Below are 18,578 nucleotides of genomic sequence, written 5' to 3'. Positions count from 1 at the left end.
GCTGTGGAGAAGAGGGGAGGTGCCTGAGGACTGAAAGAAAGCCATTGTCACTCCAGTCTTCTAAAAGGGAAAGAAGTAGTCATGGAAGAAGACAGTCAGTCTGACCTCTATCCCTGGAAAGGTGATGGGACAGCTAATCATGAAGGCCACCTCTAAGTATATGGAAGACAAGAAGGTAATCAGGAGCAGTCAGCATGGATTCACCAAAGAGAAATCACGCTTAATCAACCTGACTGCCTTCTATGATGGGACAACCAAGGATGGAGCCAGTCTCTTTTCAGTTGTGCCCAGCAAGAGGATAAGAGGCAATGGGCACAAACTGAAGCACAGGAAATTCCAGCTGAATATGAGAACACTTCTTTACTGTGAGAGTGACAGCACTCACTGGAACAGCTTGCCCAGAGAGATTGTGGAGTCTCTTTCTCTGGAGATATTCAAAACCCGTCTGGATGACACCCTACGCAATGTGGTGTAGGTGATCCTACTGAGCAGGGGGGTTGGACTAGATGATCTTGAGAGGTCCCTTCCAACCTTGGCCATTCTGTGATTTTGTTATTCTGTAACTGGCTGGAGAGATGAGGGAAAACATTGGATTTTGTCTGCCTGGACTTCAGCAAGGCTTTTGACGCTGTTTCCTACAACATCCTCGTACATAAGATCAGGAAATGTGGATTAGATGAGTGGACAGTGAGATTGATTGAGAACTGGCTGAATGGCAGAGCTCACAGGGTTGTGATCAGTGGCAGTCTAGCTGGAGATCTGCAGCTCGTAGCGTCACTCAGCAGTCAGTTCTGGCTCCAGTATTGTTTAACTTACCCAACAATGACCTAGATGAAGGGATGGAATGCCTTCTCAGCAAGTTTGCTGTTAACACAAAACTGGGAAGAGTGGCTGGCTGATACCCCAGAGGGCTGCACTGCCATTCAGAGAGACCGAGGCAGGCTGGAGAAGTGGGTGGAGAGGAACCCCATGATGTGCAACAAAAGCAAGTGCAGGGCACTGCACTTGGGGAGGAATAACCCTATGCCCCAGTACAGGTTGGGGGCTGACCTGCTGGAAAGCAGCTCAGTGGAGAAGAACCTGGGGGTCCTGGTGGACAGCAAGCTGGCCATGAGCCAGCAGTGTGCCCTTGCGGCTAAGAAGGCCAATGGTATCGTGGGGTACATCAGGCAAGAGTGTTGCCAGCAGGTCAAGAGAGTTAATCCCCCTCTACTCAGCCCTGCTGAGGCCTCACCTGGAGTACTGTGTCCAGTTCTGGGTTCCCCAGTACAAGAGAAACATGGAGCTCGTGGAGAGAGTCCAGCAGAGGGCTGCTAAAATGATTAAGAGACTGGAGCATCTCCCATGTGAGGAAAGGCTGAGGGAACTAGGCCTGTTCAGCCTGGAGAAGGGAAGGCTCAGGGGATCTGATCAATGTATACAAATACAAAAAATGGGAGGGTGTCAAGAGGACAGGGCCAGACTCTTCTCAGTGGTGCCCAGCAACAGGACAAGAGGCAACAGGTCCAAACTGGAACATGGGTAAGACTTCTTTACTGTGATGGTGACAGAGTGCTGAACAAGTTGCCCAGAAAGATTGTGGAGTTTCCTTCCCTGAAGATATTCAAAAGCTGTCCGGACACAATCCTGGGTAATGTGCTTTACATGATCCTGCCTGAGCAGGGAAGTTGGACTAGATGATATCAAGAAGTTCCTTCCAACTTCAACAATTCTGTGATTTCCAAGCACTAAAATATTACTTACATGTCTACATAAAACCTTTAACTATGGGGTATTGTAAATTATACTTCTTTTTAGCATTTACATAATGTCTGACACATAATTGCTTCAATAGTCAGATTTTCTTATTAATGTTAAATTAACATGTAAGGCAACATAACAAGGTAAACATTACCTTGATTTTCTTCCATCTTCTCAATTGTTTCTATCTGTTCAACAAGGTCATTTGAGTTCCATTGGCTCATGCCTATAAGAATGGCACTTTTTCCTTCCACCACCTCTTCTGTAGGAAGAAAAAGGAGAAAGAATAAATTGCAGTGATGAACAAAAGAACAAATATAACGTTAAAACTACTAACTGTTAGAGAAATATATAAGGTTAAAACTAGTAACTGTCAGAGAAATAAACAGATCATCATGTTTCCAAATGAGAATACATAACAGGTTAGCATATGCAAGATTCTCCAGGAAAGCTTCCTGCTTAGTGATATACCCTGAAATGTACCTATGTGCTACATAATTTTTTTTGTAGGAAAAACAGAGAAAAGAGAGAACTGCTTGCATTTTTGCTCTTACCTTGAGCAAGTCTTTTAAAAACAAAGTTGTGAATAAATCACTCAAGTGTTTAATATCAATAATTAGTCAAAATTCCTCCCTCTTCCCAACCCAGGCAAGCAATGAAGAATGAAGATTAAAACAGCCCTAAAACATGCCTTTTTTTTTTTTTACCTAACAGCTGAAAGAAATTTCACATAAACTTCCAGTTTTGCCCAAACCACAGTTCTCCTCCTTTAGTCTCTACAAACTGAGGATACTTACAGTACTGAAGTATCAACATGCCTTTTTTCTTCCATGAAACACATTTTACCTAAAAGACTGAAACTATTTTCTAACCAGAAATCAGGTAAGTATTGTTTATTCAGTCTTTACAATAGTGCTCTGAAGCAATGTAGTAGGCTGGAAGCCTAAGGATATTCTCTTATATGACTGGGTGGAGCAGAAATGCTTCAGGGGACATGCACTGAAAAAACAAAGCTTGCTAGTGTCAGTATCACTGTGAACTTCTTGAAAAATTAATAACCTTTTTGTTCTAAAAGCCTCTCACCTGACACAGGAATACAAATGCTGCACTTTCATGTGTATAATTCAGTAACAAGCTTGTGATCCAATAGCAATGTGCACACACACACACACACACACACACACTCGCACACAAAAGAAAAAAAAAAGATTTTCTGTGGGTCATGCAGGTAAAAACGCTGCAATTAAACTATTCAAGTAGTAACTATCTAGTACTGACGTAATTATATTAATATAATACAAATGGATTATATCCTTATACTTATTCAGGAAACGAAATGTGCTATACTATAGGGTAGTTAAAGTATTCTATAACAGTCAAACTATATGAACTTCTCAGAATGTGAACATGAACATTTTCCAAGATGCAAGGAAAACCTCAGTCAACATCCTGGGACTTTTATCAGCCATATAATTGTAGTTCAACATTCACCTCAGCCTGAAAATAGAGCTCTAAATGTGGCCCATTACTATAAACATTTCTAAGTTTATTATGTATCAAATTTTAACATGTAATCAAAAGAAGTATCTTCCTACACTAGACAGGCCTGAAGTGAAAGTATATCTCTAAAAGTCAACGTTAAACCATCAATACTAGCTTGTAGATTTCAATATACTAAAATTCTGACTTTACAACATTTAAAAGGCATGGCAGAGGGAAGAAAGGACTCTGAGACCTCTTTACAAGCATGTTTTTTTCCTTTTCTCAGAAGCCACCTGTGCTATACAAAGCTTTAAAGTTTCATCTAGGTGCACAGAGACATCTAGGAGCACCTGAGAAAACAGACCAACACCCTCCTCCCTCCTTGCTGCAACTTCCTTTCAAGGTGGTTGTAGCGAGTGATGAGGTCTCCCCTCAGACTCCTTTTCTCCATACTAAACCACCTTAGTTCCCTCAGCCACTCCTCATCAGTCTTGCTTTACATAGTCCATATACCAATTTTGTTGCTCTTCTCTGCACATGCTCAAGCAACTTCATATACCTTTTTTACTGAGAGGCCCGAAACTGAACACGATATTTGAGGTGCAGTCTCACCATGCTGCATACAAGGGGACAATCACTTCCCCAGTCCTTCTAGTGACACTATTTCTAATGCATCACACCTTGTTCACACACAGCTCAAACTTCACCCTGGTAGGACATTCAGTATACAGAGAAAATATCTTTAGTGATCATCATTTAACTGAGGAAAATCTGCTGGTTCCCATGCAATAAAGTAATAATAAGAAAATCCAACATGGTAGCGTAACTCAGTCCTGCCATGAACTGAGAGCTTTGTGACTGACATATTCCATGCCACATGGAAAGCAGGCAACAAGGGAGAGGTGCGCAGAAGAAAACAGTAAGATATTACTTCTCCCTTTCTCTATGGATTTCACTAAAGTAAGCAGCTAGCCAGGGCAGATGAATCGACTGTCAACACATATACAGCTGTTCAGATCGTAAACACAGGTGTTTAATTCTGTGTTTACAAGGTAGTCAGATAGAACTTTATTTGAGTAAATGGGGTTTGACCCCAGCTGTTTATCATATTGTTACCCACCGTTTAACAGACCAGTGGCACACACTGTAGAAATAAAGGAGACCATTTCCTCATTACTTTTCTTCTGAAAATCTGCCTGAACTTAATTTGAAAAACATTTTGCAAGCTAACTGCAAAGTGATCAAAAGTTGGAAATACTTGGGTCAAACTCCTGGTACAGTGGGTAATCACTGTTTATCAACATTTCAGTCTCTTGCAAAATGTCTTTAAAGTCCATCCTATGACTATCCTCACTTGAATTCAGACCACATTCAGTAAATTTCAAGTACATTTCTTTTATCATTAGTCTACGATCCATGCCTCAGCAACTCCAAAAATGGCAATCATCATACTGACCTTCAAAGCATTCTTGAACAATGGATGTTGACAATTCAAAAGAATATCCCATCAGGCACAGCGAATGATCATACTCCCAAAAGAGAGCCCAATAAAATATTTTGCAAACAAATAAACTACCTCATCTAACTTGTATGAATCATCGCCATTTTAGTTCTCTCTAAACAAAATTTTAAGTATGAGTTAGTGCTTAAAGTTACAATACCCGCTTCACAGGGAACATAGAAACTGCTGAAATCTGTAAGACAGCTGGTTTAAACTACATGGCAAGTCACTACTGAAATGCACAAAGGCAACTTGGAGAAAAATCAACAGAGGCTGTTTTTCATTTCTACTTCCATCTCTTCCACTCACTAAAGCTTAGGATTTCAATACAGCCTGAACGATTTAGCCATCCTGTTCTCACTGAACATAGAACAGAAACAGAGCACCATCTCTCACTCTTCATCTTCTACGTCTTCCACAGACACACTTAATTTTGATCCACGTAAGAAGTTTCTCTCATATTAAATTCTCATCTCTCACTAGAAGTCTGTTACTAGAGCATTAACAACTGGCTAGCAGATGTTGTTCATTATCTATACATAGCAGTCACATTTTATTTCAAGTAATGGTTATAAAAAGGACAGCTATTGTTATCAGGAGCATTTCAGACTACATAAACTACCCTGACATTAAACAATTAAAAAGTATTTAATGAAAGCTGTATTATACACTAAAATCAATAGTTCCCTATGCTCAAGAACTAAGAATATTGTGACATTTCTCCCAAATGCATTTAAAACATAGTATGCGGAGTACTGTATAAACACACTTATCCTCTTCCTTCCAAACCTTGGAAATCATCCTGCTATAGAACGGCTGATTCAGTAGACAGCATTAGAAATCTAAAAAAATACTGAACAGACATTCTGATTCAAAAGCAGTTTATCTCAAAAAAAAGATGATCTGAGAAAATGGAGGCAGTAGAGTGGAAAAGGGAAGTTTTGGGATTGTCTTCTCCATTCCAAAATTCCATCAATTGCATACCAAACGTGCTAGCACATGGAATACAGCATGCCAGGCCCAGAACTGTTGTTGACATAAAACAGGACCTATTTCAGTTGGGCCTGAGCAACTCCTGCTATATCCTGTTCTAAGAATTTCAGAGTGAGTGAGGTTTTGGGAGGGAAGGTTCCATAAGCTTTTGAATCATTGGAGTTTAACAGAAATGTGGAGATTGTTCTTAAGCATTAATTTTGCTAGGAGCATGGGATGCTTTTCAAAAATTAGGGATAAGACCTCATCCCTCCCCTCTTTCCCATCTTTCTAGTTTGGGTGGTTGTTAATTTATGTAACCTTCAGTATTCTTGATTTTCAGAGCTAAGTTACTCTGGAAGAAAAAAAAGAAAAAAACACCTTCAAGACAGCCACCCCAAATTCCCAAATTTATGGCATTTACACAGCCAGATTTATTTATTTACTTATTTATTTATTTTTTTTTTTTTAGTGTGACAGGCCATTTTTCTCCAAAAAGAATCTAGACTAAGTTCAGTGAACTACAAGGTTCCTTTAACACCCATGAACCCTGGGAAGAGGATATCTCTTCTCACATTCATTGTGTCAATCTGATATGCTACTAAATTATTGCTCATACAAAAATGTCATCATCTGCACTGAACAAAATGGGAAACATATCACATTTTATCACTCTTTGGGTAAATTCACAGCACATCACAGTCATCAATAATAAAAGTATATGATGTTTCAAAAATGTATTTTAAAATACTTAAACTGGTGTTGTCATGATTGTATTTTATCTGCTATGGAACAACTCAATTCCAGCATCAAATTTGCCATTTATAAAAGAGACTTTATTGGCTTTAAATTACACAGCTAATTCACCGTAACCACGAATAGAACTATCTGGTTTTAAGCAACAGCTAAAAAAGATTTGTGAACAGGGATGTTGAGAAGACTGTTGCACACAGTTTGCACTGAAATATCTGGAAACTTTAATACCTATCTTTGTGCCTTGGAAAGTCCTGTGAGCAGTGAAGGTGATGCAAGGCTGCACATGGTGTCCATAGATTGCAAACACCAGAAGACTAAGAACTGCTCTAATATCACAGACGTGGGTGTAGTACTAGAAGCAATCACTTGGTCTCTTTCAAACAGATGGTAAATCACACATTTATTATTGGTAACTCTAGAAATTTATTCATACATCATCAAAAATGAATGTATCACATGGAAAACGACCTGCTTACAGAAGTGTCTGCCACTAATATTTAAACTCACTAAGCAGGGGGAAACAAACACCGAGGCAGGCAAAGATTAATTTCTTAACATTAAGACATTCAGTACACATTTTTGCAACACAGTCTTTTCTTAAGATGTCGGTACTTTAGTGAATGAGGGACAGCATCATCATACATAAAGAGTTTTTTTCTAAGCACAACAGAACTTTACATCCCACTGTTGCCATTGAACACGCTCATGCTGAGAAACATTTAGATCCTCCAAACTTCCACTTTAGTTCAAGGCAGCACTGTCAAATAATATGCAAGTTTCTCAGCAGAGCAGTTTAAAATTAAATAAATTAGACCAGTGGGTCTATTTTCAGGAGAGCATGATGCAGCAAATTAAAAGCAACACTTAAATAGCAGAAAGCTACCATAGCCTCTTTCATGATTAAGAACCTTGACAAAGCACAGGCAAAGCCTGGCTTGAAATACACAGCACATAGCTATCGGCTTCCTCTTTTTATGAACACAGCAATACAGATGCCAGTTCTCTAAAGATCAATTTAAGAAAACAGAAATAACAACCAAAGTTTTTAAACAGACTAAATAAATTCATCTGGAAAAAATGATGCTGCTGTATTACATGCCACCTCTTTGATCTTTAGTAGAGCTGTAAGCAGATTTTGGATTGTAACATCTGTTACATGCTTAGGAGGGAAGAAAGGGTTTTGTATCCCTGTTAAAAGTGCCCCCACAGTCTGATTTAGAAACTTATTGCACTCAGTGAAGGAATGATGAAGAAGATATTTTAATGGTTGGTCAGTTCTCATCTGGTCGACAACTTTAGATCAAAAATAACTGGAAGTTGAGTTCAACTGAACTTGAACTAGGTTAGACAGTAGTTACAAGATCTCCTGTGAACAGCAATGCTACCATTCACATCGTATCACAAATGTGGTATTTATTAACCGTTAACTTTGTTTCCAAGAGAATCCACACAAAAACAAAACGAAACAAAACAAAAACACAAAACACCTTGCAGGTACTTTACTAATAACTATCATAAACATTAGGAGGAAATTCTTCACTGTATGAGGCACTGGAACAGCGTGTCCAGAGAAGTTGTGGATGCCCCAACCCTGGAAGTGTTCAAGGCCAGGCTGGATGGGGCCATGGCCAGCATGAACTAGTGGGATCCATCCCTGCCTATGGCAGGAGGGTTGGAGTTAGATGATATTTACGATCCGTTCCAACCCAAGCCATTCTGTGATTCTATGATTCTATAATAAGGCTAATACTAATTATATCTGTCTAGAAACAGTTTGTTTTGGAAAATAATATTGCAATTTTAGTCTCACAGAAATAAGTCAGAGATTTATCAGTTGGTTCAGAGTTTTGGGGTTTTCCCCTGGTGGAGTGAGATCAGTATAATGCAGCAAGATGCATCTTCTTCAAAGCTATCTTACAAACCAGTCAAGAGCACAGAGCTGATCTCCCCAGAAAAAGCTGTTTAGTTTTCACTGTTCTCCTCTTACCCATGCATTTTTAAAGCAACTAATAAACCCTGACAAAACAGCTCCTCTATGCTGAATTTCAACTCAGGCTTATGCCAACATGAAAACACAAGATGTGGCCATGTTTGGTTGCCAACCATTCCTGCAACAATCCCACCCACAAAGGAAACAAAAAACATACTGAAATACAGAATACACTGCATCACAGCAGACATTTAATGCCAAATACTGCCTTATAAGCACTTACTACCATTTTCAGTACCACCATGCATCTCCAGACACCCAAACAGCAATGACACTGAAGCCAAAGCAGTCCCATAAAAGAAAATGTATTTCCTCAGAACAAGGTCTCATTCAAGAAAAACAGAATGCTGGGAAATGATATTTATTATAGAGAGAAAATCCAGCAGATGGAGAAACTCAATGACAATCTTAGCTATCAGAAGTAATATATCCATTTCCTTTGCAAAGCATCAGATTTTATTGCACTCAGAAATCAGCAGAACATCTGCTAAGCATGCCGTTATCTGAAACAACCAAACTAAAAATAAAAAGCATACCCAAACCGAAACCAAATTCCCCATGGGACAGTTGAGTTTTCCAGTTTGGATTAGGTTAACTTTAAACTAGAAGAGAAATCTCAACAAATATGGAAGGGGAGGGATATGATATTCCCTCTCCCTTTGACCAAATACTTAATATTGGTATTAAGTACTTAATGAATCCAACTTTCCACAAAAGATAAATGACATTCTACAAGTTTATTCCATTACCCTTTACCCCTGACTTCCAGGTAACATGAGGATGTAACTACGACCACAATAGCTCACATTATGAAAGATCCTATAGCTGTATTTCAAAGTAGTAGCAAAATAATTTCTCTCCTATGGGTTATTCTCTTCAGAAAAGCAAATGAAATAGATCAGAAAAGCATTAGGTTTGGGTCACACAAACAAAAGCAAAACTAGACTCTCCATCTTGCACTGTGCATGCACACAAACTACAACCTCTACTCTCACTTCAGAACGAAACTTGGCACCTTAAAAAAAGATGCCAAAGTTCAGGGTCTCATTAGATACACAGGGAGTGTTGTATTTTGGATTCTCCTGATTAAAACCACAAACATTAAAATATTGCTGCTTCTTGAACAAGCAGAACTTCCAGGCACATCAGTCAACATTTTGCCAGTAGAAAATCTAGGCCATGAATTTTAAAGGCTGGCCATCAGTAACACAGACACTCATGGTCATCATCAGAGCTATAAAACAGAGCACTTAACTCTAACATCATATATTACCTGACCTGTAAACAAGCTGGGCCCAAGAGACCCCACAAAGCTATGGACTTCTGCAGACATGCTTCTTCTGACACCAGATGCAGCTCATTCATCCACACCAGTACTTCACCAATCTCCCATAAATTTAGGCCCACTCATAAATCCTTGTAACAAGATCTTATTCTATTATTATTTTTTTCTTCTATATCTCAGTCAGTTGAGGACAACGTTGTCAGTCCATTCCTAAAGAAGCTCAACTACTTGCTGCAAAACTGGAAAGAATGAGGAGAGGAGGACAAAAGCGTGCACTGACCTCGCGCATCAAAGAATTCATCATCGGAGCTCTCCACAGAGTCTTTGAGGACATTCTGCATGTGCCACTGAGCACCACTGAATCGGCGCAGACCAGCTGGAAATACAGAGAGACTCACATTAACCAAAGGGAATGCTCACCTGAGCTCCAGGCTTCAAAGAAAAAAAAATACATTAACTAACAGCTTGTGTAGATGGCTCAAGAGGATCCACTTGGTCAGGACACATACTTTAATCTCAAAAAGACAGCCAGAATTTTCCAGATACACTCTGAATGCTATTTTCTTACTCTTTGTAGCAGCAATATTAAAAAAATAATAATAATAATAAAAATCCAATTAAACAGCAGCTTCCTGGAGAAGAACTACAACTAGCCTGACTCATAATCAATAACAGTGCTGGCCCCACAAAGAAAGCTTGTGCCTCCAGCAACCTTGGAGTTTTGACACAGAATGTGAATGGAAGGCAGGGAAAAATATCACAAATCCACAGGGGAAAATTCTGGCCACCAAAAAAGCCCTTGGCAGCACCAGTTTTATAATACTGCACTAGGAATGCTTCTAGATTTAGAAGCAACTTAAACACAGCCACAGTCAACAGCAGAAATCTGTGCAAGCTAGCTGCAGTTCTTCACACCCGTATTTATTTGCTGGCTGGACTGCAATTGCATTGCCCTAGTGCATTAGTCTTACTCAGTCTGCTTCATTCTGTGCCAACAGCTTAGCATTAGCCATCCTCATAGGACTCTATTAACATCCCCTGATTGCATTAAACACTGGCATTGCCTGGACTCATTGATTTCATTTACAGTGTCAACTGCTGCATATTCTATTATTTCATTTCAGAGAAGGAAAAGAGCAGACCTACTTCAAAATACAGACTACCTCCTTGGTGATGACATTTGTTCCTTCTAAGTCAATTAACTTTCTCTTCAAATACCAGATTTGCTGACTGGTTCTTAGCAGCCAGACTTCAGCAATTTTTACAAGCAGGGCAGCAGCTAACATTTCATTTTAGCTGTTCAGTACCAGAGTTTCCGAGGATGGGGAAGCTATCTATAAATGCAATGAGTTTAACAGAAACCCACTACATCAGTAATTTGCAATTCATTCACAGTAGCTGAACTAGAGGCACATGTACTAGTTTCCAGAGGCTGTTTAGGCAACACACCAGACTGACAGTAGGAGACAAGGGGAATATTTTCACACAGCAGACAGTCCACAGAAATGCATTGTGTCTTTTCCTCTAGAAGAAGCAGAAGCAAAGCTTCCTATCTAAACTGCCTTCTTTTGCACAGTACCGCAGGTTGCTACACTCACCTGTTACACAGGCAGCTGACTGTGTTTGCCCTGAGCACATAGGCACAGTAACAGCTAGTAAGAAGACCAAAGCAGATCTGGCAGTAGTGTGCAGAGAAGCTGAATTCTCTGTTTACACTTCCTGTATGGTTCTAACTTGGTGGAAAGCGAATTCAACTTTTACTTTTTCTGTTGCAGAGCAGGACATGTGCATGAATACAGACAGGCTAATACACTTTAATTGTAAACTAATGCACCACTCTTAAGATTGCACCAACCACTGATCAGTTTACAGACTGGACTGGCATTGATGGGAGAAGGTACAAGGAATAGAAATGCCAGCAAGAAAAAAAACAAACACAACAACAACAACAAAAAAAAACCACCATCAAGTCTAATCATTGCCTAACACTACTATGTCCACCACTAAACCACATCCCTAAGCACAATGTCTGAAATATCTAATACCTACAACTATCTAACTTAAACCTCTTCTTGCACAACTTGAGGCCATTTCCTTGCATCCTAAAGAGAACACTTGTGTTTGAGCCAACTACGACACTAACAAATTGGAAGCTTCTCATCTCCTCTAGCTACTCTCACAGCTGCAACCACCTCATTATAAAACTGCGTGGTTAAATTACAGTTTTAACAGACTTGTGACTCTAGGCCAGGTATATGTGCCAATACAGACTATAATCCTGCCAGATGTCATCTGAATACTTAATTTTATGCACATATTTAATCCAACTGAAATCAGTAGAACCATTAACGTTGCAGGAATTCATAGTACTTTCCCCATCCTATACCTGATTTTTCTGGTTTCTATTTCAGTTTCCATTCTGATTTTTTTTGTTGTTGTTGTTGCTTTGGTTGTGCGTTTTTTTTTTTTGTTGATTATTTTTAATTCATTGGGTTTCATGTTGATACACATTTCCTCTGAAATAGTTAAGTCAGTACAGAAGTTTTGATGAAGGTCACATTTGAAGAAATGAGCACAGAAAAGGCCCTTCTTTATGTGAACTTGGACTTGCAGATATTAGCCTGACTGTTACAGGGAAAGGTGTGGAGATCAGAGGAAGAAACAAATAGCAATAAACTTTCTGACCTTCCCATTGTTAGTAAGGTACCTCCATTCTTTTGGCTAAAGATGTTTAATATTTTCTTCTCATGCTTCTTAGTTTAGTAATAACTTCACTGAAAGGCCACAACCTGAGACCTCTTTTACTGCATCTTAGGTGAAAATGCTTTTTATTGGGACTCCTTCCCATCTTCCTCCCAATGAATAGATACGACTATGCACTACTACAGATCAAATGGTACTCATAGTTGTCTCTACATTACTGAAATTCAATTTCATTTTTGCATTATACACTGTGATTCAGAAAAGCAATGACAAGTACTTTACAGATTCTTGGTAGTTTATTGCCAACATCCATTCTAATTTCATAGTGTTTGATTTCCATTATCACATCAAACAACTGATTTGTGTGAGGATACAGTTGACAGAATTTTTTTGTTAGGCTGTAGTACACGGGGGAAAAAGAAGGCAAGGGGTTTGAACCCTAGTGAATATGTAACGCCTAAAACATATGGCAGCTCATTCAGAACTCTGCAGAACTGCCCAATTCACACCTTAGCAGCAATGCAGAATGTTCACAACAACCTTGAAACGGAGAATATTAAAGTGACCACTGCTTTAATATTTCAGTAATTAATTGACCACTGTTTTACATTAAAGGTAGTTAATTCATCAGAGCAAAACTCAAACATACACTTAAACGCAGATCCCTTTGTCTTGTGAAAGTGTTGCTCTGCTTGATTTACATTGGAGGTATTATTTAACACAGTAAATATGTTGCCTGGCTTCTGGATCTGGCTAGAAATTTAAAATTAAAAAGCACAAGTTGTTTTTTCCATTTGCAAAGAGATGCTGGGTAGATGGAATGACCGTTGCTGTTGACATTGACTGCTGTTGCATAATACTTCTTTCTGTTCTGCTGGTTTCAGATGCATCCTGCCTACCCAAAAAGTGATTTAACTGAACTACCCACACAGTGTTACCTAGTGACTACATAGTTAAGTCTTACTGGAGGTTAAAATTACCCACTGTTATTTTCTAGTTATGTTTTCTTTCTTCTTTAGCAAACATGAAATTGAAGATGTACTTTAAAATATGTGAATGTTAACTACTGGAGGCCCTCCTTGGACTCAAGAGCTCAGGCAAGAAAGAGGGAGATATGGATACTCCCTCCAATTATTCCAGGGTAAAAACTGATGTTCAAAGAAAGCCCTCACACACGATGGAAGGTGGCCAGAGCAGGAGTCCAGGATGGAGCAGGTGGTTGGTCAGATGAGGAGGCTGAAGTGGTGCAGGAGGCCAAGGGGGAGAGTGCACAATGCCAAGGAAATATCAGGAGTCCAGAGGTGGAGTGTCATGGGAGAATGGGAGAGGAAAATCAGACTGGCAGGTCAAGCTGGTGAGGAAAATAAAGAGCTGGGCTGGAGGGGCAAACAAAGGAGTGGGAGGCCAAAGTGGAAAGGAAGGCCAATAAGGGAGTGGGCAGTGGGGCTCCAACCAGTCTAAATGGTAGCTGCTTACAAGGGATATGATCTTATTGCCTTCCTCCCACGAGGGAGAGCACTCACATGCCCCTGTGGTTGAGCCTGGAAATCTAGCAGAAATGTTCCAAAATTTTAAAATAATGAAGTTTTCCACCTCTTTTGTTCCCAGAACAAGACTGCAGAAGAGCTGTTGAAGCTTGTGAGCTGGCCTAGAAAAGAGGTGGAGATACACAAGATTCCCCCTGTTGTCAGCAAGGCACCAGATCAAACTACATTTTGCATTCAGGAACTTGCAGCACGCCCAGTACAGGCACTTCTGTAATTTGCATATGCTTACAGTCCTATGAATTGCAGATGTGGAAGTATTGCTGGCACTTTGGAAAGAGGACAGAAGGGGGGTTAATCAGGAAAAATTAAACAGTGGACAGGAGTGGGAACTTCGACAACAAGAATTAGGAGCAAGATCCTGGTTTAACAGGCAAGAAGATGAAAGGCAAGGGGGCAGGAATATGTAGGTGGGGAAAAAAAAGAATTTTAAAAAATGGTCATCTTGAAAGAGGAATCAAGTAAGCAGGGGTCTAGAGTAAGCAAAGTCATTATGTTTATCAGAGAAACTGAAGCCCAGAGAAGAGATGTAAACAGAATTTCTCTGAGAGCAGACCTGGGCTGACAGAGGCAGGGTACTAAGACTGGGTTTCTAACAGGCACGGAAAGGGCTGACAGATACAAACAGGCAAGAATTGAGGGCTGAAGGGAAGCATTAACAGCAGAATGAAATCATCAGAAAGTAAGCAGCTTGGGACAAGAAGTGGAGAAGAGAAGCAGCTTGAAGATAGTGTTGGATGGACAACAGAAAAGCTAAAAACAGCAAAGGGCCTGGGCACCCATTTATTCTCATAGTGGCTGCACCTGTCCCTACATAAAAAATAAAAGGGAGAGCGAAGAGCCTAGTTGACTCAGCCACAGATACACTACAAATACACAGATAGAAGGCAGAAAATGTCCGTGTGAAATGCAAGTTCCCATGTTAAGAAGTGAAAGGGCTAATTGGAGAAACAGTCCAGACACCACTGTGGGCTAAGTACCCAATATAACCAACTTCTCTCTCCTATTTCCTCACTCAGTGCCTTTCTACTAATAGCACTTTAGCAATGACAAGTCCCTGGCTACCTACTCTGTACATCCTTCAACTGACAGTTCTGCAACAGATGGTATGGACAGGCATATATTTGTTCACCGAGCACAGGAAACAAAACAACAACAACCACAAAAAAAAAGAAGCTAAGCCATGCAGGCCTTTCATCCCCTATTTTAAGGTACCAGTGGCATTTTCTGTCTTGCACCTTATGGCATTACTGATGAGATGAAAGAACAGAGAGGAGGTTGAACATGGTGGTTCACGCTCCAAATCCTAGATCAAGCTTTCCTATAAATACAGTACATCTTTTAGAGCTGTTTCTTGATGCTTCAGATGCCAGATCTCCCACAGCAGAAATTAACTTTACCCTTTTTCTTAGCAGCTTCACCACCTCCTCCAAACTCACTCCTCAAAACCAGGGAACATATGAATATTCTCTAACCTTTCCCTGAAATGACTGTAGGTGGACTGCCTGCATCACATCTGAAAGTACTTTCCTAGTGCAGACATTTTTGCTTTCTGTGAAGGATCTGGCATTTTTGAGTCACTGCTGTCTGTTACACAAGGAAATAAAGATTAAGAACAGATATCACACCACCCACAGGGACATGCCAGGTAGCGAGCTGCAGTTGTCCCAATGTGGTCGGCAACCTACAGTTCTGCAAGTGCCCTAGCAAGTTCTTTGCAGGGATTTTGCTTAAGACCTTACGTCCAATAGGTGAGATCTGGCTACTCAAACAAGTCAAGATTACTGCCTCTAAAAGCCCATCATAAGCACATGTGCCATTCAAAACTGATCAACCAGATGTTGTGGTTCATAGAATTACGGTCTTTGCATTTATGACAAGGCCACAGAAATGCTCATGGCTGCAAGGCAAAACAGCCACAACATTTGCTTGTTTGTGCATATTCTTGCTCATGTAGGTAACTCCATAGGCTCCATTTCTACAAGCTGCACATTTGCTCTGCTCCTACGTCAGATACGTTTTGAAAGAGCTCTTTTGTGAATGGATGGTTCTTGCATTTCCTTAAGTCAAAAAGCAGTGACAACATAAAGCTACCAAACTACCACGAAGTGAAAACACCACATCCTTCTTCCTATCAAAGTTAAAAGGACAGCAAACCAATGCCCCAAAAAAACAACGTGACTTTTTACACTTTTGATTAATACTTTGTCTATCAAAGACTAAAACCAATCATTTAGTTCTATACTCTACTTCCATTTTCTAAAGTGATTGATGTTCTCACATTCCTGAATGCTGTTTTTCTCAGGGCTGCCTGCAATCCATGCCTACCTTGGGGAAATATTAAAAAATAAAATCAAATAATCCTGTTGGGAAAAATAACTTGGTTTTAGATGTCATGCTACCATGCAACTGTAAAGCTACACTGACAGATAAACGGACTGGCACCAAACACTAGGCAAGTTTCACACACAGACCAACAGGCATTTAGTCATTGCACAGTTAGGCCGTCACCTCCAAAAGTAATGGGTTCAGAATTCAACCAAGAAGAAAAACACTTCTGCAACAGCAAGAGGTTTCTCATGGGCTCTGCCAGCTGACAAAGGTCACTCACGTGCACCTAACATGTGTTACATGGGATGTGGCTGCCAGCAAGCATGGGGCATCAGGCTTAGGGCAGAGTGGCTGGAAGCTGTGCAGAAGAAAAGAATCTGGGGGTGTTGGTCGATACTCACCTGAACATGAGCCAGCAGTGTGCCCAGGTGGCCAAGAAGGCCAACAGCTTCCTGGCTTGTATCAAGAAGTGTAGCCAGCGGGACCAGGGAGGTGATCGTTCCCCTGTACTCTGCTCTAGCAAGGCCGCACCTTGAGTACTGTGTCCAATTTTGGGCCTCTCACCAAAGGAAAGACACTGAAGCCCTGGAGCATGTCCAGAGAAGGGCTATGAAGCTGGTGAAGGGTTTGGATCACAAGTCCTATAAGGAGAAACTGAGCGCCCTCGGGTTGTTTAGTCTGGTGGAGCGGAGGCTCAGGGGAGACAGACCTCATTACTCTCTACAACTACCTGAAAGGAAGGTGTGAGGAGCTGGGGGTTGTCCTCACAAATAACTAGTGACAGGAAAAGAGGGAATGGCCTCAAGTTGTGCCAGGGGAGGTTCAGGTTCGAAACTAGGAGGCATTTCTTCTCAGAAAGAGCGATTAGGCACTGGAACAGGTCACCCAGGGAGGTGGTGAATTCACCGTCCCTGAGGGTATTCAAGGAAAGGTTGGATGTAGTGCTTAGGGACACAGTTTAATGGGTGACATTGGTAGTGTGGTGATGTTTGGACCAGATGATCTTGGAAGTCTTTTCCAATCTTAGTGGTTCTATGATTCTTACATGGCTTTGCCGCACAGTACTCTCAATCTCTCCAGCCCAAAGTCCAGCAAACTGATCTCCAAATTGCTCAGACTCCAAGGGAAGCAAAAGCAAAAACATGTGAGCCAGTAAGCACAAGTGAGTCTGGATCTGCATTTTCCTTTGAAGGGGTACTACCCAAACAAGCACGTCTTTATTGTCTTCAGAGGAGCCCGCGGCTGCCACGTCCCTTTCTGCTTCTCCCACGTCAGGCAGCAGCGAGCATCGCTTCAAGCAGGCTGCAGCCACGGTGCAGCCTCCGGAACCGGGAGACCCTCCACAGCCCCAGCCCAGCGCCGAGGAGGAGAGCCGGCAGGCAGCAGGACACCAGCGGCCTGGGCAGACGCCCCACGCGGGACTCCCGCTATCGCGGACACAGGGCCTACAGGAGCGCCGAAGGCAGAGCGGACCCTGCTCGGGCGAACGCGCCCGGGTCTCGTTTACGGGAGCCTGCGCCTACCGGTCCCGTGGGTCGGCACGGGGCTGGGCAGGCCGCGGCACCCTGCACAGGGCCACGACGGGGCGGCCGGCTCGGAGCGGCTCGGCCTGCGGCGGGCACAGAGCGTGGTCTGCCCCCGAGGCCGGCCGGTGCGCGGGGAGCGTCCCCCCCCCACCTTTCCCCTCCCCTCGGGCCGGCCCCTCCCGCCGCGCGGGCTCCCCGCTCACCTGGGCGCGGAGCTTTCGCCATCTCGGGGCTCCCCGCTCCCGGCCAAGCCGTCGCCGGCCGCGTCAGCTGCTCGCCCGCGGGGCCCTCCCGGCGCGCCGGCACCCCGCGCCCCGCCGCTCCATCTGCTCCCGGCGGAGGTCCCGCACCGCCCACCCGCCTGCGGCGCCGAGAGACGCGACCGGGAGGCGCCGCCGTGCCGTGCCGTGCCGCCCCGTCCCCCCCGCGCAGCCCACCCGCCGCGGCGCAGCCGCCGCCGTTAAAGGCGCAGCGAGCGGCTCGGGCGTGACCGGGCGCCGAGCCGGGCCGGCAGCCCCGCTGATGCGGCTGCTCGTCGGCGGCCGGGAGGGCGATGGGCGAGGCCCGAGCAGAGGCGCGGCCGCGGGACTCCCCAAGCCCGCCCGCCCACAGGGCCCGCCCAGCCGCAGCCCAGAGCGGCCGCCGCTCGGAGCTGAAGCCCTCAGTGCCCGCGGCCGGCCCGTCCTGCGGCTCTCCTTCGCCGCCTTTCCTTGCCGCCCTGTCCCCGGCCGCCCGGAGTTACCTCCGG

General features: G+C 42.7%; 1 protein-coding gene across 3 annotated transcripts in view; it reads right to left on the bottom strand.

Moving 5' to 3' along the window:
- Positions 1 to 18,156, bottom strand: part of PITPNM3 (PITPNM family member 3) — a 79,034-nt gene extending 60,878 nt beyond the window's left edge. For all 3 annotated transcript variants that reach the window (XM_082776230.1, XM_082776232.1, XM_082776231.1), the window contains exons 1-3: positions 18,034 to 18,156; positions 10,007 to 10,102; positions 1,895 to 2,002 (exon numbers count right to left, since the gene is read on the bottom strand). In XM_082776230.1, the coding sequence (XP_082632356.1) occupies positions 1,895 to 2,002; positions 10,007 to 10,102; positions 18,034 to 18,055 (226 nt within the window). In that variant the 5' untranslated portion in view covers positions 18,056 to 18,156. The remainder of the gene's footprint in view (positions 1 to 1,894; positions 2,003 to 10,006; positions 10,103 to 18,033) is intronic.
- Between the last annotated feature and the right edge of the window lie 422 nt (positions 18,157 to 18,578).

Source organism: Aythya marila (assembly GCF_965140915.1).
Source record: "Aythya marila genome assembly, chromosome: 20".
NCBI lineage: Eukaryota > Metazoa > Chordata > Aves > Anseriformes > Anatidae > Aythya > Aythya marila.
This window is presented reverse-complemented; position numbering and strand designations above follow the sequence as displayed.